This window comes from Cydia splendana, chromosome 2 (genome assembly GCF_910591565.1).
Source record: "Cydia splendana chromosome 2, ilCydSple1.2, whole genome shotgun sequence".
Lineage (NCBI taxonomy): Eukaryota > Metazoa > Arthropoda > Insecta > Lepidoptera > Tortricidae > Cydia > Cydia splendana.
This window is the reverse complement of record NC_085961.1, coordinates 16,500,423-16,527,918: the sequence shown is the minus strand read 5'-3', so window position 1 is coordinate 16,527,918 and position 27,496 is coordinate 16,500,423. Positions and strand designations below refer to the sequence as shown.

The 27,496-nt window shown below is 37.7% G+C and overlaps 1 protein-coding gene across 1 annotated transcript in view; it reads left to right on the top strand.

Annotated features, from left to right (window-relative positions):
• The window catches only part of LOC134805052 (cuticlin-1), a 109,158-nt gene that overhangs the window by 67,964 nt on the left and 13,698 nt on the right, over positions 1-27,496 (top strand). The window contains exons 4-7 of the mRNA XM_063778341.1: positions 36-183; positions 2,900-2,998; positions 14,338-14,514; positions 14,920-15,042. Coding sequence (XP_063634411.1) covers positions 36-183; positions 2,900-2,998; positions 14,338-14,514; positions 14,920-15,042 — 547 coding nt within the window. The remainder of the gene's footprint in view (positions 1-35; positions 184-2,899; positions 2,999-14,337; positions 14,515-14,919; positions 15,043-27,496) is intronic.

Here is a 27,496-nt window from a genome sequence, read left to right as displayed (position 1 = left end):
TCCGTATTAATGTGATGTATTATGTTTGTTGACAGACACGGGTACGGGCGGGCGAGCTATGGCCCGTCGACAGGCCAGACGGCATGCCAGTCATACAGTCACTAGAAGTTATGTGCGGGAAGGATCATATGGACGTACACCTCACGTTCTCACATCCTTTTGAAGGGATCGTTTCGTCAAAAGGTAAGTTGAACATACGAGTATAATTATGTAAGCAGTTGCAGGTAGATAGGTTTTTAGGTATGCTATTATACAACATGTAAAACATTTCAAAAAACTGTTTTAATGGTTGAGGGCCTATTCAAATGACAGGGCGACGGATAGGTATTCACAAATGTAATATAAGCCACGTAACAGCTAACACTCTAACAAGTCGAATTAATTTAACATTTTAATTATAACATTAAGTACATGGTGAACCAATTTATGTTTCTTACTATTTTTAGACATAAAGTTACTACTAGTTTTGCTACCCACTATCATAGCTATTTCATCAGCTAATTAATTGCCCATCTACCCTAGAGTCATATTTATTTAATTTTTACTAACGTAATAGAATCTAATTTGGGCTAGAAATCCCACTCTCTGCCCATCATATATAAGTTGAAGCACCTTTCAACTACACATAGTAGTTAAGTCTCACCATACCCCACAGTATGTAGACCGCCACTAATTGTTATTTGTAATTGCCCAGTTTCACTTGCAATTATGACGGATACATGCTGAATTATTAATACATGCCCCAGTTTCAGGCTTTAGTGAACAAATGTGTCAGTTACCGGGATATAGCCCTTGTAAATGATAGTTGAAAGAAGATAACACGTGTTTTACTGCTGAGTATTTACATGCTAAAATGTATATTTACAGCGCTAATAGTTATACTCTTGTATAATTAATAATATATATTGCAAAGCGGGTGAGGTGTTTAAAATTATTACATGCTTTTACCCCTACAATAGAGGTGTGTTTAAATCATATTGAACACCTAGCTGCTGACGCTGCCAAAGTAGATATAAAATGCGAGTATAATTAGCAGACATCGTACATTTTCCAGCATTTTTGGTGCAGCAGAGTGGTGTTAGGGTCAAACAGATCACTGTGTTATGTCTTTCCTGTAGACATACACAAGAGTTAAGGGCTATAAAGGTTAATTATCTTATTTAACCCTTATCCACGTGAAAAGGTCCTCCTTTTATTTAGAGAACTATGATAAAATCATTGCTTACATGCCCACAAGCTGTTAACTATTGCCCACAGGAGAGAAAACTAGTGTGTTATCGCGAACAGCACATTTTTCTCTCCTGTGGGCTATAGTTAACAGCTTGTGGGCGTGTAAGCAATGATTTTATCATAGTTCTCTAAATAAAAGGAGGACCTTTTCACGTGGATAAGGGTTAAATAAGAACATTAACCTCTATAGCCCTTAACTCTTGTGTATGTCTACAGGAAAGACATAACACAGTGATCTGTTTGACCCGTTAACGGAATTGGTATAGATAATTTCAACTGAAATGGTAAATTAGGGTTAATATTAACGTAATTAACGCTAATTAATCGTTGGGGTTGAAATTATTTATACCAATTCCGTTAACACCACTCCGCTGCACCAAAAATGCTGGAAAGTGTACGATCATTGATAATTAGTGCCGAAAATAAGCATCTTTAATGATTTTTAAATTGTATTTTGTACACTACTGTTTTTTTTTGTGGATATGCATAGCTTAGCTTCATAACTTTAAAGAAAACCATCAATTGAAAGTGGCTTTATGGTTGATTATGCCACCATATTTTCTTGTATGATGTAAATTCACGTCTGGCATAGTATACGGCAGCCGCCGCGTTAATCCCGTGAAGCCGTTTTGTCACGCGAGTGCGAAGACTGTCGAAATCGTAACCGCTGAGTGAAATGAAACATTCCTCTATAAATATTAATGAATGAAAGTATTTTATCGAAAACGCAAGAACGTGCTTTGAAATTTCTATTGGTATCACAGAATGTTAAAGCAGAACCAGTTAGATTTATTTTTATTTCTCGGAAACGAATGATTACTTATACATTGGGTTTAATTTTCATATGACTTTTTCAATTTAACCGATTTTATCAAATCTACTAAAAGTAGTGATATTTAACCTAAACATATATACACGGTGTACATGAGGAAACCGAATCTCAAAAACAAAACCGAACCCAGCAAACATTTTACGACATTTTTAACTTCAAATATGGTCAGGAATACGCTGTTAAAATTATTCGGTTTCCTCATGTTACACCGGGTATAGTGTGAAATCAATGTTAAGTTAAATAAATTAAATAATAATCTAAAAATATTGAATTTATTTTTTTGTGTTTCATACGACATAAAAAACTTCAAAGTGGAGCGCTTCTTTGTAATTAGTCGAGATAAAGTTACAAAACTTGGTGTCTTTTATCAACATAAAAAGTGTTACGAAATAAGGGGGCGCCATATCTTCTGGCTAGAGTTTGAATTTTTTCCATACAAACGTAATCTACCCTGGTAGGGTGGGTACCCCATCAGTTTTTGAAACAATTACACATTAAATAGCAATACGTTCGCAATTTACTTGATTGTTGTACATTTTGTGAATAATAGTAGGTATCTAATACCTTCTACCTATATATATTATATACTTATTCTGAGGTCTAAAGCCAATTAGGTCTCCTCAGCTGTATTTTTATTATTTAACGGCTTACGAGACCTGATTGGCATTGACTCTGCCTACGAAACAGGGATATTATTTGATATTTACTTATTTCTAGAATTTAGTATTTAGGTACCTAGATGTACTTATATGTATTCAGAAGTGGGTCACGTGGAATACCTAGTGTTGAAGCTGATGGTGATAATAAGTGATAATCATCCTTTTGTTTTGGCAACAGGTCAGCACGGGGACCCTCGCTGTGTCTACGTACCGCCATCGACAGGGCAAACATACTTTTCCTTTAGGATCGCATACGCAAAGTGCGGAACAAAACCAGGTGAGTCCTAAATAAATTAATTTCGTAAGAGTACCGCATTGACATAACCTCCTAAGTTCGAACCATACCTACTCCTTTAGGTGTAATTATTATTATTAATCAATCTTAAGAGGAAAGGGGACGGCCGTTTTTCCAAAAAAACGTAGTCCCCGTTTTCCTCTCCGGATAGTGTAGTCATATAATGTATACCAGTTAATAAACGATACTTAGGAGAAACCTCCCAAAATGAATAAAAATAAAGCTTACGTTTTGGTCCTAATAGGTTTCATTAAATTTTAGTTACGTAGGTACTTATTTTCTTAGCGTGCTGCAACATTACGGTGCAATAAGAACTTTAATGTTCTTGTGCTGCGGTATACGTACATTTGACACAAATATTTCGGTTAATGTGACAAATTTTACTCACTACATTACCGTTATTATTATGTTTATAAACTTTTCCGTTAACATTAACACATTGCTCGTAGTTTTCACAAATATATTGCGGGTTTTCATTAATTTTATTAAATTTAAATTGTAACTTTCTGTTAAACGACGTTTTAAAAATATTAACGAGTAGCCATATGGCTCACGATTAATGTTTTTCCTAACGATCATATATGAGCAATGTTTGGAATAAAATAGTGGTTAATTATCAGCCTTTTCTTTATGACTTAAACTAATGATAAATAATAAATATATTTTTAATTACTTGTATACTCTTACATATCTACAACCTTTCTAATATTCACTTGAGATATCTATTTTAAAAAGTTTGCGCATCCCACCGCTGGACACAATCATCATCTCATTGGTAGGTTTCACTAGATGGTAATAAAATAATTTATAGGTAATTTAAAATTAATTAATTTTAACCTAGAAGACTCGCAATCAGACAGAATTTATGAAACGTTTATATGAAAGGTTTTTATACCTGCGTTCATTATTAATTATTATTTTATTGATAACTCCAAATACACAGGTGTGTACTAACTAACCGCCTTATTCATAAACGCGCTATAAACCTCAATTAGCTAATAATCGTTTGTCCGTATCCGTCATTTTGACTTATGTATTTGTAAGAAAGGGATAAAACATAATTTAACTAAATCAGGCCCGTAAAGTTTTATGAATAAGGGGGGCAACTGTTTTGCAAGATACGTCTCTTTCCGATAAACATGTCCCAAGACGTACATCCTTTTAGTTTCTACGTTAGAACTAGTTACGGTCCGGCACGCTACCCTGCTCGGAATGGTCGGTTTTTTCACTCGTGCGCCAATGTGGTAAGTGGACACTGTCAACATAGATACAGAACAGTTATAATTGCATCCCAGACAATCCCAGTGTATTGTCGATGTCGTGGGGACTTATAATTTTTAATAGCTGTTATGTTTGCTTTAAAGTTTAAATTAATGTAATAATTTGTGCGGAAGGAGTAGAGTCACAGAATGCATTGGTTTCCTTATATTACCTATATTCCGCGACTCTTCTCTTCCTGCACATCTAATGGCGTTAAATTTTAGAATACTTATATGAAAAAAACATAGGAAGTGCATTAAATACGGGTTGTTACCTACTAGAGGATTTTTTTGTAAACAGTAAATATATTTTTTAATAATTATATTTCTATCATTTATACCTCATATGGGTATTAATATACCCATATTTATTCTGGGAAGGTATTTTCTTAAATTTAAAATGGATTTTTCCATTGAGTAAACCTACCCGCGTCAACATGATGTGACAGCGCGATAAGGCTATGGTCTGCTTAAAACGCCACCCGCTCCGGACAGCGTGCCGTGACGTTACGACAGGTGACTGACTGGTCTGTTTGACCACACGCCGTCGCACACGGGGGACGACTGCTATGTATCGTAGTACAAAACAGTAATAGGGCCACCCCACACTAGCGTCTCGCGAGCGACGGCGTCTAGTCAACTCTATGGCTGCTGCTATCCGCAACGGTGGCGCAACTGCGCAGCGACGTCATTTACCATAGCGCTGACTAGACGCCAACGCTCAAAAACTAGGGGTAGCTTTTAGAATGTAAGTACTAAACTCAGTAGCATAGCTTTTCTTTGAAAATCATCTCTATTATTTATAAAAGACGCCGCGGCAGGTGGACGCCGTATTAACGGCCGCCGTTCGCGGCATAAGTGGACGTCGAGTGTGACGGGTGAACAAGACCATGCACATACAATTACAAAAGTAACAATAGGCCAAGAAAGGTACGCTCGGCTAGTATGGCGGAATGGAAATAATTAGTAATAGCTGAAATTTTCGGTGTATGGGACAGATAATAAATCTAGTGATTACGTCGACACATAATCCAAATAAATATATTACATTTAGGTATTTAAAAAAAAATTTAAAAATATAAAAAATCACAGAAAGTTTGTAAAAAATATTAATAACATTTTTTAAATTTATACTCATAGAGAAATATTTGCTTTATGACATTAAGCATGAATCACACAAAAAATAATTCTGTATCCTACATTTAAAGTAAGTAACCTACGGTTATTATTAAATTCAGTATATTTCCGTCCTCAAAAATGGTAATAGGCTATTTTTTCTCTCATTATTTCCAAATTACAATAAGTACAAGCGTTGCAATTTAATCGTACACTAAATAATACCGTATGGGAGGTTTTATGGGGTTGTGCATTAATTGCCTGGTTAAAAATGGTAATAGATCAATATCATATGGGATTTTTATTATGAGTTCTCCTTCATCGAATACTGTAAAAATCGGCTTGAAATATGATTCGTAACACAAAAAACCATCAAAAACGTTATCGTTGCTTTAAAGTTGCCGCGCACGAGCCAGCGAGCTAACGCGATTGGTCGTTGCATGGAGCGGGGCGACGGAACGATGAAACTTCCATCGCCCCGAGCGCGAATATTTAAAAAAGTATTTAGTATATTTACTATTTACTCGGTCAAAACATATGTACCAGTGAACGTAAAAAATATGGGAGACTAGATTCGAACTAATTATCAGCTTTAATCTGGGCAAGAGTGCTGTAAATAAGAAAGTAAATTTTACGTAATTGCAGGCTTTCCGTCTTTGCGTGCGCGTTAAATTTAATACAATAATAGGCCAATTATATAGGGCTATTATACTGACACACACCCAATTTGATAGCAGAAAAAGACGCGAAAATAAAATTTTCTTAGGGAAATCAAATCTTCGCGCCTATAAGTTTAAACTTTAGGTTTCAATAGCGGTCATTTAAGTACCACCCCTCACCACTAAAATGTAATTATCAAAAACGACAGTTGCTAATGTTCCCCAAAGTAAGCATTTCTAGTTAATGCTAGTGATGGGTCAAATCGAAAAATTTTCAAACCGAATAAGTCGACTCCGATTTAAACCCAAATCGGTTTGCAAACCGATTTGGCCAAGTCGATTTAACTTCTATTTTTTAATTATCAGTAGTTCAAACCGCTCCGTAGTCGCTTGGTTTTGAGTTGAAGAAATCGAATTGTATATTTTACGGTTTGTTCGATCCTTAGAATTCTTAGAATAACACGACAGCAAAAACTTTTGACTTAAAACTTTTGTAATATTTTTTTACTTTCCGTTGCGCGGTAGATCAAAATGTCATTAATTGCTAAAGATAAAACGGGAAAGCACTATACGAGCAAGCTGGAAAGAGCGTGCGGTCTCGTGCGATTCCGTGAGTCATTGCCGCGAATTCGTTCAGTTAGCAAATCGACGCGGCGCAAAACTGGCAAACCGATCCAAGTAAACCGCCAAATTGATCTCTTTAAGCCTATGCGAAATTGAACCTTACTACTTGAACCATAAGTTTCATTTTACTTTATCTGTAGATACCAAGTTTTGACTTGACTCGACTCAATAATGACGGCAAAGTGCATGCCAACATTTTTCTTCGTGGTTTGAAGTCGATTCGTGTACATTTTATGCCTCAATATGTCCGACGAAAGTGACGCAGCAACAAATCGGAAAGGGTGCGCTTAGAGCGGGTGATCGTATCTTAAGTCGATTTACAGAACACTCAAGTCGATTTAGTCGACTTCAGACCTAAATCGGTTTGAACCGATTTGTGAAGTCGAATCGTAACATCGCTAGTTAATGCTGCAATACAGTGGTACCGGGCACCTTGCGACGCAAGGCCGAGCAGGAATCGCAAACCTTAAAATATTTGCACTAATTAATTGAGTTAGGATTTTGTTAGTACTCTTTAATTGAATAGCAAAAAATATAAGTTATGCATTAGAAATACCGTTTTTATTCGATTTTTAATTAAGTAATTATTGTTAAACTTATTTTTACCGTGTGGTGTCGGTTAAAATTTCACTAGTAACATCATTTGGCGACTAGGGCAATAAAAGTCGACACCACAACCAACAAATTAACAAACAACAATAACCAACAAATTAACAAACAACAAAAATTTGCAGTAATATTCCAAAACTCGACTGAACGCAAGCGCACCGAACCGTGTCGCTCCCCTGACGCGACTCAGTGTCATAAAACGTAAGGCCGTGGTATTAACGACAGCGGATAGCTGAGCGGCGAGCGGTGACTGCAGGCGGCAATAAGGTGTTCAGTTAATGTTTTTATAATTTGAAATGACTTCGTTTCCATGTAGAAATAACCAAACAGACTTTAGAAGCATTTAATATTTTATTTGTGGCCGTATAAATTATGTTTTATTGGTAAATTAACTACAATTATTCATATTTGTGGATAAAACAATATACATACTATAATTAATACTAAATTAACATTAAATAAATACATTATTTATGACATAAAAATACATTGCGCGTTTTGTATAGATAATGGATTTGTCGCTAGAAAATTACGATATCGAGATAAAAGTCAGGTCTCTGAGCGCTATTGAAACCTAACGCTATACATGTTTTAAATTTGCCGCGCTTTTTCTAGTCAAGCTGAATGTGTTTCACTATAGAATAGTAATCGAATTGGTTCAGATTTAACGGTTAATGCATATAAATAACATAATTAGTAAATAACATAATTAGTAAATAACATAATTTTGGACTAAGTACATTATACATACCTACATGACATCAGGCTATGGTTTGGCGCACCGTGACCCTGAACGGCGCGGTAATGTGTTACGGCTGTTAAGTGAAGTCCAGACGGGATGATCAAATCGACCGATTTGATCAGAAATGAAATTGGGGTCAATCTCCAAATTAAGCAACAATTAAACAACTGTACCGATATTTGGAACCTCAGAATAATATACCCGGCCGGATACCGGATAGTAACTTTGCTTGATTTCAGAGTAAACAAATTGGATTTAAGAAACAGTCACGGTCATATTGTACATTACTCGTTTATTATTTCAAAACAATTTAAACATCCACTCACTTGCACGCGTAGGTACCTACTCATTTCGAACATAGAAATAAAAGAACATTACGGATCCACCGCCATAGGCGACCCTTTCGGAGAAGAAACATTGAGCGAACTGTTCTTCTGGCCTTCTGTAGACTCTTCCTTTTCGGTCACATCCATTCAAACACATTCTGCACTCTTTCAAGAAGAGAACTGGGGTTCATTGCTCAATGGTCCAGTCCTTGTGATTTTCAGTAAACTCTCTTTAGGCTGTACGGTGTCGCGCCAGCAATCTGGGCACCGCTGCGGGCCTCCTGGGTGTCAAGTTCGCTTTCTTAAGTCTTCTTCTTATTGTCTACTCACTGGCAGCCACTCCTCGTACCTCACGCAGACGCTGCTGGATGGCAATGCTGGTCTGGTGTCGATCTCGGAGAGATGTTGTGACAAAGAAGCGGTCGTCCCTCTCTGATGTACACTCTCTGCGGCCGCTTCTTGGTCTTGAAGTAAAGGATCCAGTCCCCTGGAACCTCTGGTAAACTCTGCAAACTGCAGATTGGCTTAAATTCAGCTCGGCAGCTACTGAACGTTGGCTACGCCCCGCTTGCAGGGGCTGGATGATTTGGCGGACTTCAGCTTCAGTGGTTTCCATTTTTCCAGGTCTTTTTCACGGGAAAATACGCGGAGATATGTAACGATCGACTTCTGATAAGTGACTGATAACAACCCCTTCTCTACCCCCGTTTTATAAGGGTCAAGGGTAACGCAACTCGTGCGCGTGATAACGTGAAACCGCTCACAAATCGGGAAAATGCCGATAATTTGAAAAATACTGGGCCGATTTCCATGTTTTTTTACTTTTCGTAAAGCTAAAACTTCAAGGAACATGATTACATTAAAATAATTTAGAGAAATTAACCAGTTTACAAATATATTGGATGCGGACGAAAAAATGCAAAGTGATGCAATACTTTTGCACGCGAGTGTACAATGTTTCATTATTATCATCATCTGTCATTGGTGACAGTTCGCTACAGCAATGAGTATAATTTAAAACATAAAAATCAATAAAAGGTCTTTTTTGGCGCAACTTTTTCCTTCAAAAATAAATTTAGGTTATTTATAGGACCAATTTCTTGTTTAAAAAAAAACGAAATGTCAAACTATTCATTCATTCAGTCAGTTCATTCGATTCACGCTTAAGGCGTTTTTTACTTTTGTAGCTGTTTGTGGTTTTTTTTAGCAAAAACGCTTATAAGTTTAGAGTCCGTTTGAAGCAAACAACATAAAAACGCCTCTTAAATGTGATAAAAAAGAAAAAAGGCGGGATCGGAAAATTCTCACTGAATTGGATAGTACTATAAAATATAAGAAACACGTATCTACGCTCGCTATAAAAATGAGTTCTTCTAGTGAAGAAAATGATATTCTTATGCTGACGCCTACCGAAATTCAAGAGACAGCACAGGCAGTGGCTAGTAATTTGCTACCAGAGAAATCGCGGGCTAGTACTTATAGTTATCCAAATGTTTCCTTATTTCCTCGCAGTAGTCGTGAAAAGCACTATGTAATGCCTCGGCCGGAAACGCTAAAGATGGAGTCGTATTATTCGAGGGCCTCCACCAACGTGTCGGCCCTCAAACTCACTCGTCCATCTTTTAGCGGTTTTCCGTCCTCTCCTACAATGTACTATAGTTGTCCGTTAAATTATCTAGCAAATAAAAACGATCCGGAATAGTGATGTGAAAGTGCAAGAGGATATTAGAAAGAGAGATGCCTAAGAGTAGCATACCATAATGAATACAAGTGTCTTAGCTGTATATTGTATTGTTATAAATAATGTTAAAAATGCTTTATGTTGTTAATGTGTTCCAAATTGTGCTGCTTTGGCATTAGCTGTAAGGTGCAATTTGTTATTTGAATTAATAAATAAATACAATAAATGTTAATTTTACAAAATGTACCTATCAAATTGTATACTTTACTAAATATCTCTCTCCTCACAGGTGTTACAATAAAGGGTGGACGTACTACATTATTAATTAAACACTCATAATATAATTATATTACATACACATAATAAGTATATCATAGGATATGTATAATCACATTGGTTTGGCGTCTTCCCACCACCAGGCGATAACAAACATGTTTCAATATTATTCTTAGGTTCCGAATATCGGTACAGCTGTTTAATGACAGCATTTACACAAAAATAAAACGCTAATTAAATAACTTATCATATTCGGAACTACAGATGCAACGGATAGTTGTTTGGCCGCATACAGGATACGGGAGGTACGGCCTGACCATAGGCCGAATATTCAGTATTCAGCCGCCGAATATTCGGCCGGCGGAAATATTCAGGTTTTTCAGGTGCGCATTGTGGAAGTTTTGGCCTTTTTCGTAATGAACTTTCGCGCGGTATATAGGTCTATCACTAGGTACGAAATTAATGCGCGAGCTAGTGAATGGAACGTTTAAATTGTTTTAAAATAATAATCGAGTACGATTATATTCCGATATCAAGCATAGTTATTTAGTACCCTTATTTTAGTATCCGATATCCGTCCGGATATTAAAATAAGGGTGAGATAGGATACCGGATAGTAACCGAATATCCGGTGCATCTCTATTCGGAACCTAAATTTTTAATCCTGCATGGTGCAAATATGTATAATATTGAGACAATGACTTGAAAATTTGTCTTGTATAACTGACAAAGCAACCTGCCTGTGTGGTAGGAGTGTGGGGTAGAGAGGGAGGTATATGCTAGAAAAAGACAATACGACCTAGGGGCTGTCCATACATGACGTCATCTATTTTTGACGATTTTTGTCGCCCCCCCCCCCCCCCCATAAAATCATCAAAAAATCATGCTTCGAATGACACCGTTTCCACCTGCGTCATGCTACCATCATCCGATGTCCAGACCCCCCCCCCCCCCAAATTTGAAATGACTTAAATTTATGAATAGCCCCCTACGACAGTGTTGCCACTCTCAATATTATTTATTCTTAGGTTCCGAATATCCGTACTTTTCGCCTTATTGCAAAGGAGTAAGGTGCAAAAGTGTAAACATATATTTCACGTCGACTCTTATTATACTATGTTATACTTATTATGGAACTTACTATGTTATACTTATTATGGAACGTAAACTATGAATTGAAAGAGCACGAAATAGTCAATATAATACGTTTGTTGAAAAAAAAAGTCTACAGACGCTTAGGCGCGAAGGGTTATTGTCTCATAGAAAATTTGAATTTCGCGCCTTTTTCTACTGACAAAGTTGTTGGATAGACGTTAATATCAAATTAAAGAGTGGGCCTACACACTTCGCTGTGACAGAATGTGAAAGTGTCACCAAAACTGTCAAATGACTACGATAATAAGTATTCCTTTTATAATGCCACTCCACACTATGCCATTCTGAAATTAAATAAGAACGATAGATAGTCATGCGCAATTTTTATTTTTGTAGTGGGTCATAATTGACGTATATAATTACGAATATAATTTGAACATCAACCAATAATATTGGATATGATATCAGTTATTTTTAATCAGCTATCATTCACGCGCGCGTTCATTTTGCTCAGACTTGGCCGCACAAATATTTGGTGCGAGCGAGCCGCCCGCGCACGTTCGAATTGGCCTGTCACTTGTAGCAACTTGTAGGTAAGTACATACTTACCTACATACTATCCACGCGTCCTTGGCACGAACTCCCGCCACCGCCCGCATTGAAACTGTCCCCGCGCGCCGCAAGGAAATGTAATCCTTAGCATTAGCGCAAAGAGTTCAAATTTGGTAGTTTCATTTAGCGAATTTGATAAAATGCACATATTTATTACATTGACCATATTTTTGTGTGATTATGTATTGAATATCACTTTGAACGTTATCAGAACAAAGTCTGCAAGAAATTATATCTATAACCATTTTTTCTAGCATGTTTAAGGCGTAAATATATATACAAGTGATACAAATAATATTGATGTCGGATTCTCGGATAAATAGCTTAATGAGGTAGTTTTATGGTAATTCAATCAAAGACCTAATTATTATTTTTTTTTTATATCAAGTCACGACGTATATCCGTGAGGCCCCGCCATTTATTGAATGAGTTATTTTCCGTGTTAATATTTTGACTGATTCCATTGTCGACTCATTATAAATATTATTTTCGTCACGTTTACGAACTAAAAATACTATTACTATTTTTAACAAACAAGAACGGCTCTTTTTTTTTACTATTTTTTTTTACCTACTTCCGGACAGAAAGTTTTTTGGATTCGAAAATAAAGTATCTTAAAATGATCTAAAGAACAGGAATAAAAAAAAAATTGCCTATTACTAATTAATGTTTAACGTAAGCGTATCTTTACTGGAGTACAATCGCACGTCATTGCTCGCGGGCGGCTGGCGGCCGCCCACCGCGGACGGCGTCTATTCAAGCAGACCGCAGCCTAAGATTGCAATGTCAACCTACCCATAAGTCTAAATGTATGTACGTATACATATACTAAGAAGAAGAATCGCCTGAGGTCCGGACGCCAAGACTGAGTCTTTCAGTCGTTCCGCGGGATAATTTATGTGACAAATGAATAGAAATAGCAACAAGGTAAAGCGGCGTTTTCTTAGGAGCACCGTTTTCGTCCATAGAGGTACGCTATGCGGCTATACTGCGGCAAATTCGAAAACGTTTTGTACATTGACGATATTATCGTTATTAACTACAACATTACTGCCAAACTGCAATTCGACATTAAATTTAAAGTGAAAATATCAACTTAAAAAAGCTTAGTAATTCACTAAAAAATTAGATACATGTTACCGAATAATGTTGAATAAGGGTAATATTATTACACTTAAGTATAACAGTAACCTAATAATTATGTTTTAAGAATGTACCTATATCAAATATTTTTAATGTTATACGAGCAATTACACATACTCTTCTTTATTGTAAAGAGTAATGTAAAGAGTTAGGTACACCTCTATTATGTACTTAGTTCGTCGTCCTGAGGACAACCGCCGAAGGACGTCAAGTAAAAGTAGATATAAGTATGTATGTTACTTACTCCGAACGTTTCGAGCCAAACCAAGAACTTGCTGACTTATGTATAAGCATAAACTATGTTTAAAAATGCAATGTAAAAGAAAATGCTCCAATATTAAAAAGCGCGATAGTTATGAATCTAGATTAAATGCATATCCGTTTAAACGCTGTATGTATAAACTTCTTGGTAACTGCGGTAATTCGTAACAATTTCGCAATAAATCGTTGCAGGCCAAGTTTTATGGCATGTCGGTCCCATTTCAACAAAGTAAGAGAGTTTTTCTCGTTCCGATTCCTAGTTGTATCCATTATGGCTACTGTGGTGTATAACGGACGACGCATGCGTCCCGCTCCTTCTGCGAATGTTGTGCGCGCATTGTTTCTCAGAATCGCTACCCACCGGACCACATAGCGCCACATAAGGACCATTCTCCCTTGATACGATGCCATCCCTCAAAGCAATACTTGCTCTGCGTACTAGCGTATTCCCTTCCCTCGGCATCAAACTATTTGCGACCTTAAGTGTAAAACCAGCAAGACGAATTATATTATAAGCTGATCGGACAGTGCAAACTCGATTTTAAAGCTTATGAAACAAAGACTGAACGTATAAGTTCGATTGAAGTTGGTAGATTAGTATCCTAATAGCTGATGGTTCTGAAAGGGAGTTGAGCTGGAACTTTCAAAGCTCAGTTTTGCTTGCGCGTTGTCGATCAAGAGGCCACTGGTTCGATCCGCGTTCTTCGGGCGACTTCAACTTTTTGCGCGAGTTCATCCGCATGTTCAGCCCTAGCAATAAGGCTTTAAAATTAAATGTTTTATTTATAATTTTTCTATTACGACTTTATTTAAAATCTCCGTACCTACATTTTCACGTAACTATAAGTAGATGATTAATTTCTAAAACGATATCAGTCAATTATGATTCCAGTAACAAACATAAAAATCGTATTTCAGATCTCCACGGTCAGTTCTACGAAAATACAGTTGTAGTCCAATACGATAAGGATCTCCTGGAGGTGTGGGATGAAGCCAAGAGGCTGCGCTGCGAGTGGTTCAACGATTACGAGAAGACCGCCTCCAAACCGCCCATGGTCATCGCCGATCTGGATGTTGTACAACTGGACTTCAGAGGTAACTTTACTTGTGGTCTCTTGTAACATCAGCCACAGACAAATGTTGTCTTTTAAATCTTAACAGCATCAAAACAAATAGGAAAACATATTTTTTTGTTGTTCTTGAACCTCATCTGGCCGAATCGCCTGGCGGTCTAGCATGAGTTGTGTTCTCGCGCGCGACTCCATACATCAAGCGCGACTTCAAGAATGGACTCGCGCACGAGAACGCAACTTATGGTAGACCGCTTGGTCTAATATTTTATTCTTATACTAGGTATATACCTGTAGTTCCCAAAACATTTAGCTAATTACCAAATTGACGCTAAACAAGTAGCCAGAAATCACCAACGTTTTGTCGGACTAATAAAAATATTTTGGGTATTTTTTTTCAGACTTAAATAACTTGTAAATAATATTGCAGGAGATAATGTGGACTGCTGGATGGAGATCCAAGCAGGCAAGGGCCCGTGGGCGCCGCCAGTGTCCGGCATCGTACCTTTGGGGTCCACACTGACGCTTGTGGTCGCCATCAACGACTACCGAGGTGATATTTTTTATTACAACTTTGAACGGTTTGTTGATTAAATAAGTATTATACCTACATATACCTGGGCGTTTTCAGAAATAAATATCGAAAACCCGATTCTCACAGATCCCGGTGTTTTTGGGTTCTTTCAACTCAGAATCACTAGCATATTAAATTCTGATGATAAATAAAAATGTCCCAAAAATGTGTATGAAAATTGTACATTCCACTACGTCACGCACATACAAGTGATTTTTTTTTTCATACTAAAACGTGAAGTAATGAAATGGACATTTTAGGACATCTGTTTTAATGGTGGGATGGAGAATGCTGTCGATTCTGAGTAGAATGAGCCCAAGAACGTCCAGATGTGAAAGAATCTGGGGGCACGGTAGTGCCCCCGCCAAGACGAGCAAAGCGAAGCGCAAGGGCACTACCTACCTTTTCTCGAAGCGCTTCGTCGTTTTTTTGAACCCTCATAACTTAGGTTTTGATTATACCAGATAAACAAAATTCTCGGGATATGATGTCAATAGTGGACTTATTAAGCACAAGAAAATTCAATTGCATAGCTTATACTTTAGATTTTATTCATGTCTAAAAAACCCCGATTTCGTCACTGACTCACTCACTCACCCACTCACTGTTGATCATCAAAACCTTAAGGCTACTTCCTGAAGTACTAGGAAGCTGAAATCTGGTATGTAAGATAGTCTTAGTACACAAACAACAAAAAAATTCAAAAACTTGAAATTTTTAACCCCAAGGGGGTGAAAAGGGGGGTAGAACTTTGTATGAGGAATCAATAACCGCTGAACCGATTTAGTTGAAATTTGGTATGCGTATCAAGTCCCTGTGACAATGACTTTTTATAATATTTTCAACCTTGGATCTTCAAATCCTGATGCTGCAGAGACACTGCCTACATTACCCGAGAGTCGTACAGACTTGCTAATTTAACTATATTATTGTTCTTAATCACTAAATCCTTAGTGACTTAATACTGACCTCGTACTCTTCAGTTCTGATGCTGCAAGTTTACTGCCTGCCTTAACCGCCACGATTGATAAAGGATTTAAAGTATTGAACAGGGGCATTTGCATTTAATAATGACCTCCAGCTCCTCAGTCGTGATGATGCAAGATTACTGCCTGCCATAACCGACAGGTTGGTGAATGTGTCAATTTTAAAGTATGTAGTGCGTTAATTTTAGGTAGAGGCATTAACGTTTCATATTGACCTCCCAACTATCAGTTCTGATGCTGCAGAGTTACTGCCTGCCTTAAACCCCAGGATAGATAATGTTCTGATTTCAAAATAGGATTTAAAGTATTGAGCAGGGGCATTTGCATTTAATATTTACTTTCAACTCCTCAGTCGTGATGATGCAAGGTAACTGCCGACCATAATTGACCGGTTGGTGATTGTGTAAGTTTTAGGTAGAGGCATTTACGTTTCCTAATGACCTCCAACGCCCCTACGCGGTAGCGGCCCTACGCCTTCGGCCTTCGCAATAAAGACACTTGTACCATTGTTCTTTGAGCACTAACCTTCCGGACTCTTCGGGCCTTCGGCCCTACGCGGAGGTCGGCCTTCGGCCTTCGCAATTAAGGCACTTGAACCATTGTTCTTTGTTTGAGCACTAACCTCCCGGACGCTTCGGGCCTTCGGCCCTACGCGGAGCTCGGCCTTCGGCCTCCGCAATTAAGACACTTGTACCATTGTTCTTTGTTTGAGCACTAACCTTCCGGACGCTTCGGGCCTTCGGCCTTCGCATTTAGACACTTATACTTTAGTTCTGTGTTTGAATAATAACCTCCTGGACGCTTCGGGCCTTCGGCCCTACGCGGAGCTCGGCCTTCGGCCTTCGCAATAAAGACACTTGTACTATTGTTCTGTGTTTGAGCTCCAACCTTCCGGACGCTTCGGGCCTTAGGCCCTACGCGGAGTTCGGCCTTCGGCCTTCGCAATAAAGATACTTGTGCCATTGTTCTGTGTTTGAGCACTAACCCTCCGGACGCTTCGGCCCTACGCGGAGGTCGGCCTTCGGTCTTCGCAATAAAGACACTTGTACCATTGTTCTTTGAGCACTAACCTTCCGGACGCTTCGGGCTTTCGGCCTTCGCATTTAGACACTTATACTTTAGTTCTGTGTTTGAGTAATAACCTCCTGGACGCTTCGGGCCTTCGGCCCTACGCGGAGCTCGGCCTTCGGCCTTCGCAATAAAGACACTAGTACTATTGTTCTGTGTTTGAGCTCCAACCTTCCGGACGCTTCGGGCCTTAGGCCCTACGCGGAGTTCGGCCTTCGGCCTTCGCAATAAAGACACTTGTGCCATTGTTCTGTGTTTGAGCACTAACCCTCCGGACGCTTCGGCCCTACGCGGAGGTCGGCCTTCGGTCTTCGCAATAAAGACACTTGTACCATTGTTTTTTTGAGCACTTACCTTCCGGACGCTTCGGGCCTTCGGCCCTACGCGGAGGTCGGCCTTCGGTTTTTACAATTAAGATACTTGTACCATTGTTCTTTGAGCACTAATCTTCCGGACGCTTCGGGCCTTCGACTCTACGCGGAAGTCGCCTTCGGTTTTCGCAATTAAGACAGTTGTACTATTGTTCTTTGTTTGAGCACTAACCTCCCGGACGCTTCGGGCTTTCGGCCCTACGCGGAGCTCGGCCTTCGGCCTTCGCATTTAGACACTTATATTTTAGTTCTGTGTTTGAGTAATAACCTCCCGGACGCTTCGGGCCTTCGGCCCTACGCGGAGCTCGGCCTTCGGCCTTCGCAATAAAGACACTTGTACCATTGTTCTGTGTGTTGAGCACTGAAAATACTAACTGTAAATAATCGGAATTTGCCCCCTAGTAAGATAAATTAACTATTGTCATCTTGCAGCGGATGCGCAATCTAATATGTTTATTAACTCGTAATGCTACTAAAAACTTAAAACTTTTTTATTTTAGTCTGAGAAATAAATTCGATTAATACTTAAATTACTGACATAGTGTCGAAAAGTGGCGTTTAGAATCGACTTAGATTAGACTCGAGAAGACTACATTGCTACACCCGTCTTGCATGATTACTGTCCAGAAAAGAGCATAGGAAGTATGTAGGACTCCGATTAGTATAATAATTGTTATTTTGGTTTAGGCGGAGTATGTCACTTTCTTAGGACGTCACATTCTGAGGACGTCACATTCTGAGTTCGTCACTTTCTGAGTACGTAACTTTATGAGAACGCCACTTTCTGAGGACGTCACTTTCTGAGTTCGTCATTTTCTGAGTACGTCACTTTCTGAGAACGCCACTTTCTGAGTACGTCACTTTCTGAGGACGTCACTTTCTGAGTTCGTCACTTTCTGAGTACGTCACTTTCTGAGAACGCCACTTTCTGAGTACGTCACTTTCTGAGGACGTCACTTTCTGAGAAAGCCACTTTCTGAGGACGTCACTTTCTGAGTACGTCACGTTTTTTAGCATAGGTACGATTTAACAGTATAATATACCTGCACGAAAAATGTATACTGCCAGCAACCAGATAAGCTGTTCGACATACTAATTACGGTCGCTTTTATATCCTACATACCAATACCAATCTCTGTTTGCCTTACGCCTAGAGAATTCCATTTGGCAAAACGTCCTATGTTTCGTGCAATAAAGTGAAAATAAAGAAATAAATAATAAAAAAACAATCTAATTATGTTTCAATCAGATTATTTAATTCAGAATACTTAGAAACTACAAGCACCAAAACATGTTAGCCACAGATTGGAGTTCGGCCGGCAACAGCTTCGATTCAATACACATAAATGTTTCGCACAGTAGGAACCATGATTTTATCATTCGCCGCTGTGATTAGCTGGTGAAGGTATCACGGCAAGCTCGCTGACCCCAGTAGAAGGTCATTCCCACATATTTACATTTAAACGGACTGCCGCTCCTTTCGTGACAACATATTCTTCGGCATACCGCGTCTTCTGTCATGTCTCCATAAACTCAAACGTCTTTTTTTCTGACGATAGTGTAAATTTTGGATATCTGCGTATAAAATCAGCTCTTGCAGTTTTGTTTCAGACAATATTTCTTCTCGTGTCACCTGTGGAGAATAGGCGTCAAAGGATTTTTTCTTCATAGCCTTGCCGAGAATTTCAGAATATGTTCAGCCATCAATCACTTCTGCGTATGGAGTAATCCATACTCTCATAGTTCTCATGTTCTGCGTATATTTAATGTAATTTATTTTTTTCTTTTTTCCTATAAAGGTTACACGATGAATTTTTAAATTAATATTACATTGTACTTTTAGCCTGACAATAAAAATCTATCACGTCACCGATTTGACATCGCTGATTTTTTTTCTATTTCAAATGCGAAACTACAAAAAGGTTATATTATTATAGTTTGTCAAAGGACTGTCTCATTTCAAACATAGACAGAGATAAATATACTATCCTTGTCTTACACTAGTACTAGCACCCAAAAGAAAAGGATGAGTGTAGTTTTTATTGTTCTTATTTAATGACAAATTGGTTTGACCAACTATACTTACAGTCCGTTAACACTCAGAATGAACTTCGTTTTTCGGGTAAAATCGGACGTAATCGCGTAATAGAAAATGACAGCGTCGTACTGATTTAGTTGCAATCCAACACTCAAACTAAACAGGGAGGTCTAAACCACGATGTCCAAAAATTTTTTTAGATTCCTCAATAGGCAATATTAGGCAAAGCTCTGAGTAGGTGGCACAACTAGCACATACAGTAAACAAACATCAATGACACATCATGCGTCACTACGTCAATCACATGACCTACCGTGAAACACGACAATCGAAAGTTCGATTTCTGCCTCTCTATCACTCTTGCATATTTGAACGATAAAGAGGCAGATAACTACATTTCGATATTCGTGTTTACCGGTAGGCCCTTGTTAACAAACCGCCTTGATGCATCAATGTCATATTTTATTGTCTGTGAAAACTTGTCAAAAAACAGTTTAAGGCACAGAGTATGTATAAGTTAGTCTATGAATTTACTAGAGTACTGCACTCTGGCGGCAGAACATTGCAGTAATATCCCCTATTCTGCTCCCCTATCCGTGGGCTATTAGCTGGCTATTAGAATATACCCTATGTATGTTAGCCGATTTTTCGTAGTTTTCGAGTTATGAATTTTTTAACTTTTAACGTTTGTTAAGAAATTCCGGGGTGAACCGATTAATTTATTTAAAGAAACTATTGAACTTTTTTGAATGTTTTTTTTTGTAACATAATCCTTTACAAACGACGCAGTTGCTAAAAAAAATCAGCATCCTCACTTGGCTGCAAGTTGAAAAGAAAGACATAAAAAAAACATAGCCACAACCGAATACAGAACCTCCTCCTTCTATGAAATTGAAGTTGGTTAAAAAGTCAAAGTTTTACGTTCAAGCAGGTTAAGTTTAGATTTTACCTAATAAAAAAAAAGCGAGTTCAAGGACTTTTGGTTATTTTAGAAACTGCTAGTCCCTAAGTTTTTTTAAAGGTAAAAAAAAGTGACAATAGTCATAATTTGACAGAGTCGCCGGTCAAAGGAATCGAGGTGGAAAGTTCCCAAATAAGTAATCTGATAGCCCAAGTAGTGAAGGAACTAAAAATAAATTTTGGACATCGAGGTTTGTACCACCCTGTACAGAGTAGTTAATACCACCATAACTAGTAGGTAAATATTTAAATTCATATTAAAATATGTGACTTTCAAGTACCGTAAAACGGGGTGAAAAGACACGATTTTCAACTTCAAGACAAAGACGCCAATAATCCAAATGATAAAAGTAAAAATTTTGATATCATTTTTTGAGTCTTGGTTAGTTGTTCAATTTTGCATTCGTAAAATAAATTTTTACTATCCATAATATATAAATACTTATATACATAGAAAACAACCATGACTCAGGAACAAATATCTGTATCATCATACAAATAAATGCCCTTACCAGGATTCGAACCCGGGACCATCGGCTTCATAGGCAGGCTCACTACCCACTAGGCCAGACCGGTCGTCAAAATTATATTATTATATGCCCAATGAAAGTTCCTGTTTAATATTTTAGTTGCCCGGTTAATAATAAGCCGTTTTAATTTAGCAAACGATGCGATGTACCAAACACCCTGTATACAATAATATACTTACCTACAAAAAAAATATGTGTCTATTATTACCACTCTATATAATTTCAGCCAGAAGTAGTAAATGACATTGTAAATGACGGTGTTATGACTTATGACGGTGTGACGTTCTGCTTTCAAATTCTGATTCTATTTTATGTAGATTATGACAAAAAGTCAAATCGCAATATAGTCATCAACCAAATATTAACCTATATAGGAAGAAAACAAACAAATAAATTACATTATTATATGCAGAACATGAGAACTATGAAATTCGACAACGCAAAGAAAGAATCCTTTGACGCCTATTTCTCCACAGGTGACACGAGAAGAAATATTGTCTGAAACAAACTGCAAGAGCTGATTTTATACGCAGATATCCAAATTTTACACTATCATCAGAAAAAAAGACGTTTGAGTTTATGGAGACATGACAGAAGACGCGGTATGCTGAAGAATATGTTGTCACGAAAGGAGCGGCAGTCCGTTTAAATGTAAATATGTGGGAATGTCCTTCTACTGGTGTCAGCGAGCTTGCCGTGATACCTTCACCAGCTAATCACAGCGGCGAATGATAAAATCATGGTTCCTACTGTGAGAAACATTTATGTGTATTGAATCAAAGCTGTTGCCGGCCTAACCTCCAATCTGTGGCTAAATGTTTTGGTGCTTGTAGTTTCTAAGTATTCTGAATTAAATAATCTGATTTAAACATAATTAGATTGTTTTTTTATTATTTATTTCTCTATTTTCACTTTATTACACGAAACATATGACGTTCTGCTCTGCCCAATGGAATTCTCTACCAGTCAGGCGTAAGGCAAACAGAGATTGGTATTGGTATGTAGGATATAAAAGCGACCGTATTGTCGAACAGCTTATCTGGTTGCTGGCAGTATACATTTTTCGTGCAGGTATATTATACTGTTAAATCGTACCTATGCTAAAAAACGTGACGTACTCAGAAAGTGACGTCCTCAGAAAGTGGCTTTCTCAGAAAGTGGCTTTCTCAGAAAGTGACGTCCTCAGAAAGTGACGTACTCAGAAAGTGGCGTTCTCAGAAAGTGACGTACTCAGAAAGTGACGAACTCAGAAAGTGACGTCCTCAGAAAGTGACGTACTCAGAAAGTGACGTACTCAGAAAGTGGCGTTCTCAGAAAGTGACGAACTCAGAAAGTGACGTCCTCAGAAAGTGACGTACTCAGAAAGTGGCGTTCTCAGAAAGTGACATACTCAGAAAGTGACGAACTCAGAAAGTGACGTCCTCAGAAAGTGGCGTTCTCATAAAGTGACGTACTCAGAAAGTGACGAACTCAGAATGTGACGTCCTCAGAATGTGACGTCCTAAGAAAGTGACATACTCCGCCTGAACCGTTATTTTCTAGTTTTTGGTACACTTTCTGATTAAAATAAAACCGTTCAACTTAAAACTTTTTTAACTTAATGTTATTAATAGCAGAATAGTAGGAGGAGGAGTAGGGGATGGAAGCAACTTACAAAAAGTTATTTATTCTGTAACTTGACCAATACTTATCAGCGGTTAACACAAGCATAATGAGTTCCTATTATTCGTTCTATAATATTCGTTTTGTTTCGTAAAATGGCACTGACTGTACCTACCTTGTAGTAGACAGTTATATTTTTCTTACAAGTAAATATGATTGGTAAGTAAGTATGGTTGGTGCATCGGTTCCTATAGCAACTTTACAGCTATTTTTAGGGTTCCGTAGCCAAATGGCAAAAAACGGAACCCTTATGGATTCGTCATGTCTGTCTGTCTGTCTGTCTGTCCGTCCGTATGTCACAGCCACTTTTTTCCGAAACTATAAGAACTATACTGTTGAAACTTGGTAAGTAGATGTATTCTGTGAACCGCATTAAGATTTTCACACAAAAATAGAAAAAAAAAACAATAAATTTTGGGGGTGCCCCATACTTTTTCATCAAACCTATATGGGGTATCTATGGATAGGTCTTCAAAAATGATATTGAGGTTTCTAATATATTTTTTTTCTAAACTGAATAGTTTGCGCGAGAGACACTTCCAATGTGTGGCCCCCCCGCCTGTAATTTCTTAAATAAGAGAATGATAAACCTAAAAAAATATATGATCTACATTACCATGCAAACTTCCACCGAAAATTGGTTTGAACGAGATCTAGTAAGTAGTTTTTTTTTAATACGTCATAAATCGTAAACCACAATTTTATTATGTTACTTGCTGCTACCAGCTGCTACGGAACCCTTCATGGGCGAGTCCGACTGGCACTTGGCCGCTTTATATTTTATATTAACATTCATTGTCGCTATTCTGTATTCCTCTAAGATCCCCACGTTACAGGCTGAGCCTAGTGTGGGGATCACTGTACTGCCTCTCTTGGTTCGCTAATTTTATTGAATTAAACATATTTTGAATTTCCCAAATGTCATGCGAAAATATCCAATCAGTCCTTAATCAATTAACAATGGTTACATTGACTGGGAGTAATTATTATACAGTCATTCTCAATTAACATTGTTCCGCCGTTCTTACGATTATATATTTCAATGCTTGTCGATTTACAATACTATTTTATAAACCGGATTCCACTATAAAACGTTCGTTTAGTTTTATAACCCATTCATAAACGTAGACGTTTAAAAAATGTTCATCGATTCCACCGATTGGTGTCCGTCGTTATGTGAATTATAAAGTATTGTTGCATGACCCGTTAGGATTGCGGCAATAAACAAAATATAAAAGTCTGGCACAAAAATAGTCATTATTGTGATTCTCGGCCCGATTTGAACTTTAAGATACGTCAGTTAATAGATCTAGAATCGATATGGATTAGATATGTCAGTTTCAAATGTGACGTTTCTTCAAACAATAACATCACTTTTGACACTGACACATCTAATCCATATCGTTTCTAGATCTATTAATTGACGTACCTTAAAGTTCGAATCGGGCAGTTTGTTATTTCTATTAGCGTGCCTGTATTAATATATTTTGTTTTCGCAATTTAAAGTTATGGTCAAATTGTGGGAGAGATTGATGAAATCAGTAGTCATATTGGTATCAGCGGAAACAAAGTATTTTTCAAACTCGATGATGGGTAGAGTGACAGGTGTCATCTCCATATAATTTATAATCGAAACATGCCAAATCTAGCGAAATTGTGTTGAAATGACACCTGTCAGCGTAAATATACCCATCGATTTTAAACCCCTACCTAATACCTGCTAATACCTAATCGAGTTTTTGTCATTCTATCTCCCTGGCCACGTGGTTGAATGACATCGATGTAGAATTGTAGATAATGAGATATGAGGTAACATTTGAGCTTAACGGATATATTATTCGCACTAATTAAATTATTTATGTACCTAAACAAAAGCATCATTTATTAGTCCGTCATAATATTTCAATTATAGTCTTCGTGATTGTACAAAGTAAAAGTCCTCCTCCTCAACTTAACTTTCTTCCAGTTGTATCTTAAACACAACTGCCATCTAATTTTCCAACCCAGAGGGTAAACTAGGCCTTATTGGGATTGGTCTGGTTTCCTCACGATAATATTACCTATCCTTCACCGAAAAGCGATTGGTAAATATCAAATGATATTTCGTACCTATATTAAGAACCGCTAGGCCACAAATGCTTGGTAAAACAACTGTCATTAAAAGTACCTAACCATTAACAGCTAACGTGGTTGATAAATATGCATAAAAATATAGGCTTTAAATTGTCCGTTTTGCTTTTGCAGGATACGGCATACCTTGTCGGTTCGTAATCTAAATGGTCCAAAATTAACACAGCGGTATCTTAAAAGCCCCAAGGGCCAATTCTTCACCAATGTTAATGATTTTAAAATGTTTTTAACTTTTTACCTTGTAAAAATGCGCTACGGACAGCCAAAAAGAAAATAATCGTTAATCAGGCCTGTTTAATGCAATGATGAATCACCGTGCACCGCTGCCGATCGAGCCGTTTGATACCCGTTCGATTCTTGAAGCTCGATTGAAAAGCACGACCTAAGGTTTATTATTTCATAAGTAGGTACCTGCTGTACATACATCGGTGCTCGATGAAGTTACAGTTCAACTATAAAATTTGCCGTTGATAACCATCAAAGAGACAAAGTGTGTTATTTTATGACTTAATGCACATAGCGCACATCAGATGGTGGCCGTGTTTACTGGCAATTATGTATGTTATAGTGAGCCTTGCACGCTCTAGAACAATATTGAAACCTAAAGGAGGGATTCCACCAGTGTGGTACTGTGCGGCACTAGTATATTCAGTACAAAAATGCTCGTGCCGTACAGTGTCGCAGACTGGTGAAATCCCGCCTTAATAAGAAACACAAACTTGAACTGTTTCATTCTTACGTTATCATTTACAACAATTAAAATTGAATATTTCTCATAGTGTGATTTTCTATTGCTGCTATAACAACAAATAATAATAAAAAATAAGGGGGTTAAAACTACTTGACACTATGGAATCCTCATGGTTTGAATACGACTTGCATTTGGTAAATTTTATTTATTTATTAAAACTTTATTGCACAGGTTAACTGGTAACTTAACACGTTCGCCGACGCTCAGTCACACCAGTTGGACGCCTAAATTTTGTATGGAAATATTGGGACTGTTATAGCATTCCTGTCACTACAAATATTTGTTTTAGGTTTGTATATGACGCGTAATGCTATGCAAGGCGATTGCTATGCAATCCGCGTCAATATGAAGTATATTTTTTATACGCTATGTGACAACAAATGCTATACAATTCGGATGCATAAGCATGTCTGTCACATGACGTAGTCAAGATGGGATCTTATATGACATCGCATGTTATAGTATTCATACATCGTGCTTAGAGATGGGTAACTACCCGGGTAAATACCCGAGAGCGGGTATTTACCCGGTAAATACCCGATATTTACCTACCCGCGGGTAAATACGCGGGTATTTTCGTTTTTCTTCTAAATTTGATGTGTTTAATGGTATGTGAGTATAAATAAGATTAATTTAAGTATTTTTTTATAATGTTACATAAAATGTATGTTCAAACTAATTACGGAAAGGTTGCTATGAGGTGAAGTTCGATTTTAACATATCAGTACAATTATGAAAATCGTGTAAAATCATTCCCCGGCTTCCGGAAATGTTTTAAAACGCTTTTAATATACATTAGAAAGATGAAAATAAAGACTACTTATAAATGATAATAAAAAAAATTGTGCAGTATCACAACTTGGGAAGCTCATAAGTCAAATACAGTTAGTTTTAGGAGAAAAATGTATATAACCTTTTTTGTATAAAATTATGTCTACTTTAGTTTGTACATACAACACTTTTCGATATTAATGACAGAATCCAAGAAATATGAAAAAGTTCACTTTTACCCCCCTCCCCCCAACCACACCCCCCGCCGACCGAAGATGGAATGTGTATTATCAACGTATAAGTACGATAATTTACTCAAATCTAAAAAAAATACTCTTATGACGGCCTTTTTTTTATATTTATCAAAATTGCACTAAAAATTCCTTAGTTACAACTGCAGGTTTAAGGTTTAGCTGCTAAACCATTTCATTTTAAATGACACACAATAATTACAACCATTAACTCGGTTTATATCTCCACTTTAACACAAATCGACATGTGCAACAAAAATTGAATCTACCCGTCCATTTGGGTAGATACGGGTAAATACCGGGTAGATGGGTATTTACCGGGTATTTACCTGGGTGGGTAAATTGGGTAAATACCCGCGACCCATCTCTAATCGTGCTCGATGGACTTGATGGCTGAGACTTCTGACTTCCTAAAGGCGCGATTTTTGTTCTAAAGACTCATTTGCTGACCTCTTCAAACAATTTTCTTCTTCTGTTTTGTTCCCTCTTTGCTAATCATTGTAATATTGAGTCCATCTCATACATGCCCCATCCCAAGCACGTTCGCTGTTCATTCGACCTCAAATTATGTGATACTACCTACAAATTATGCGTTGGTGACCGGCTCTAATCTAAAGGCCCAGACATGGGTCTCATAGCATGTTGTAGAGAGCCGAGTGGCAATGTTGAGCTCTCTTAAAATGAGAGGTTTGTTCTTCTAGCTATCCAAGGTATACGCAGCATTTTACGCCAACACTACTTCTCAAAAGTGTCAATATGTACCGCATTACACTTTTTGAGTTCCCTGTAACGCACCGCCGCGTTAAGTTCTGGACCTAAAGCGTCCACCACTTTTCCTGCCAAGCGATGATTCACCCAACTTTATATTCTTTTTCGGATGCATCTGCACCAAATACAAGGCGTGAAATATACACA